This window comes from Sceloporus undulatus, unplaced genomic scaffold, assembly GCF_019175285.1.
Source record: "Sceloporus undulatus isolate JIND9_A2432 ecotype Alabama unplaced genomic scaffold, SceUnd_v1.1 scaffold_4083, whole genome shotgun sequence".
NCBI classification, from domain to species: Eukaryota; Metazoa; Chordata; class Lepidosauria; order Squamata; family Phrynosomatidae; genus Sceloporus; species Sceloporus undulatus.
Genome location: NW_024807003.1, coordinates 841 through 3796, shown reverse-complemented (window position 1 = coordinate 3796; position 2956 = coordinate 841). Strand labels below are relative to the sequence as shown.

Sequence of the window (2956 nt, the reverse complement as noted above, 5' to 3'; positions counted from 1 at the left end):
TACTAGAAATTCCCTTTTTTGGAGGAAACTCCTCATTATTTATTCACCACTCTGAACCCGCAAGCGGTCGCTAAACATTATTGCGCTTGATTGGCGCCATTGGAAATAACCATCCGTCATTTTGTTTCACCAGGTGACACACAAAGCGACGGGGAAGGTGATGGTGATGAAGGAGCTGATCCGCTGCGATGAGGAGACGCAGAAGACCTTCCTGACAGAGGTAAGCATGGCGTTCCACCGCCACGGCGTTATTTTTACGCCACAAAATTTAAAAACACGCCTCACGCCGTCGTTAACAATTTAACCAGGTGAAGGTGATGCGCAGCCTGGACCATCCCAACGTCCTCAAATTCATCGGCGTCCTTTACAAAGACAAGAAGCTCAACCTCCTGACCGAATACATTGAAGGCGGGACCTTGAAGGACTTCCTGCGCAACATGGTATCTACGTTTTTTTAGGGCACGGAAATCGTTAAGCGCCTAAATGGACGAGGGTTTATTGATAACGAGAATCATCTCTTTTATCGCAGGATCCGTTCCCTTGGGAGCAGAAGGTCAGCTTCGCCAAAGGAATCGCGTCGGGAATGGTGAGCCGAAACCATAGAGTTGGAAGTGACTAGAAGGGTCGTCCGTTATTATCCGCCATATTTGCAGATTTGACCCTTGCAGATCGGATCACTCGACGTTTTTCGTCAATGTGGCCTCTCTAGGAACCTCTGGGTCCTCCAAACACAGTTCTGCCATAGAGTTGACCATAGAGTTGCGCTGGAGGAGCTAGAAGGAACAGCTCCCCAACACCGAACCTGACACGTTTTTATGCGCTTTCCTTCGCAGGCGTACCTCCATTCGATGTGCATCATCCACCGGGACCTGAATTCGCACAACTGCCTCATCAAACTGGTGAGCAGCCATCTTGTCTTTCTTGGGCAACTTTGAGGCCTAGTCCAATTTAGCCTGGCTTTGAGGCCTAGGCCCTCGAAAACACTTCCTCTCTTGCCTCTTTGTGCTCGTATCAGGGCAGGTTTAGTTGCGCCGGAGGAGCTACAAAGGCCTAGTGGAGTGTCCTCTCTAGGAATCTCTAGGTCCTCCAGCGCAACTCTATGGTCAACATCTTCCAGGCTCAACCTTTTGTAACATTTTGGATTTCGGAACCCGTAAAGCGTTCCGCATTCTGGTTTGCGCGTCAGTCTGTGTCCATTTTTATTGTGTATAATAGGACAAGACGGTGGTGGTGGCAGATTTCGGCCTCTCAAGGCTGATCGTGGAGGAGAGGAAGAAGCCCATGCCGGAAAAACCTTTGGCGAAGAAGCGAACCCTGCGCAAGAGCGACCGGAAGAAACGCTACACTGTCGTCGGGAACCCATATTGGATGGCGCCGGAGATGCTAAACGGTAAGGCAGCCCACGTTATTATTATTATTATTAATCTTTATTTATGAAGCGCTGTAAATTTACACAGCGCTGTACATACAGTCTTTTAGTTAGACGATTCCCTGCCCACGGGCTTACAATCTAAAAAGACATGACACAGACGGAGAAGGGAGTGGTGGAGGGAAAAGGTAAGAGGTCCAGCAGTTCTTCTCTACCTCCAAGGCCTGGACCAAGGCAGATGGACTGGAGGGAGGGCGAGGCTTCATAATGGATGGTTAATCATTTTCCAGGGAAAATACATACTCTCAAGTAGGATAATACATATACAGTACATAGCAATACAGGAAATGGTTCAATAAGCACGTGCGCACTGTCTTTACCTCTAGGAATCCCTAGGTCCTCCAGCACAACTCTGTGGTCAGCATCCGACAGACGCTGACCATAGAGTTGCGTTAGAGGAGCTACAAAGGCCTAGTAGAGTGTTCTCTCTAGGAATCTCTAGGTCCTCCAGCACAACTCTATGGTCAACATCTGCCACACATTGTCCAAAGAATTGCGCTGGAGGAGCTACAATAATAATTAATAATAGTAATAATAGTAATAGTAATTTTTATTAATCAATTAACGGGTCTTTTATTTATCAATTAATGAGTCGTTTTTCCCCGTATTTTTCGTTGCAGGGCAGAGCTACGACGAAACGGTGGACATCTTTTCCTTCGGAATCGTGCTTTGCGAAGTACGGCAGAGGATGGGTTGCACAGGGTTGTCGCAAAAACGGCGGGTTTTGCGCAGACATGGATATATATATATATATATATATGTGGGAGCTTGATGTGAATTGCGCATGACTTAATCTCGTCTCCTTTGTTCCAGATCATCGGACAAGTCTACGCCGATCCAGACTGCCTCCCGCGGACACTGGACTTCGGCCTCAACGTGAAGCTGTTTTGGGAGAAATTCGTACCCGCCGACTGCCCTCCGGCCTTCTTCCCGCTGGCCGCTGTCTGCTGCCGCCTAGAGCCGGAGAGCAGGTAGCGTTTGCGCATGCCTGTGCGCACAAGGAGATGCGGAATTCGAATCCTGGTCTCCCACAGCCGTTTGAGGCCTAGTGTTCCTTGGTCCAACTTTGAGGCCTAGTCCAGTTTAGCCTGACTTTGAGGCCTAGTTTTTCTTGTTCTAACTTTGAGGCCTAGTTCAATTTGGCCTGACTTTGAGGCCTAGTCTTTGTTGGTCCAACTTTGAGGCCTAGTCTTTGTTGGTCCAACTCTGAGGCCTAGTCTTTCTTGGTCCAACTTTGACACCTAATCATTTTGGGCCTGACTCTGAGGCCTAGTCATTTTTGGCCTGACTTTGAGGCCTAATCTTTGTTGGTCCGACTTTGAGGCCTAGTCATTTCTGGCCTTACTTTGAGGCCTAGTCTTTGTTGGTCCGACTTTCAGGCCTAGTCATTTTTGTTGCAACTTTGAGGCCTAGTCCTCGTTTCACCTGACTTTGAGGCCTAGTCTTTCTTGGTCCAACTTTGAGGCCTAGTCATTTCTGGCCTGACTTTGAGGCCTAGTCTTTCTTGGTCCAACTTTGAGGCCTAGT

The 2956-nt window shown here is 48.4% G+C and overlaps 1 protein-coding gene across 1 annotated transcript in view; it reads left to right on the top strand.

The window, feature by feature from the left end:
• Positions 1 to 108: 108 nt before the first annotated feature.
• Positions 109 to 2956, top strand: part of LOC121918091 (LIM domain kinase 2) — a 3682-nt gene continuing 834 nt past the window's right edge. Inside the window, exons 1-7 of the mRNA XM_042444193.1 lie at positions 109 to 220; positions 309 to 440; positions 530 to 586; positions 834 to 899; positions 1216 to 1390; positions 2050 to 2105; positions 2243 to 2400. Of these exons, the coding sequence (XP_042300127.1) occupies positions 161 to 220; positions 309 to 440; positions 530 to 586; positions 834 to 899; positions 1216 to 1390; positions 2050 to 2105; positions 2243 to 2400 (704 nt within the window). The 5' untranslated portion in view covers positions 109 to 160. The remainder of the gene's footprint in view (positions 221 to 308; positions 441 to 529; positions 587 to 833; positions 900 to 1215; positions 1391 to 2049; positions 2106 to 2242; positions 2401 to 2956) is intronic.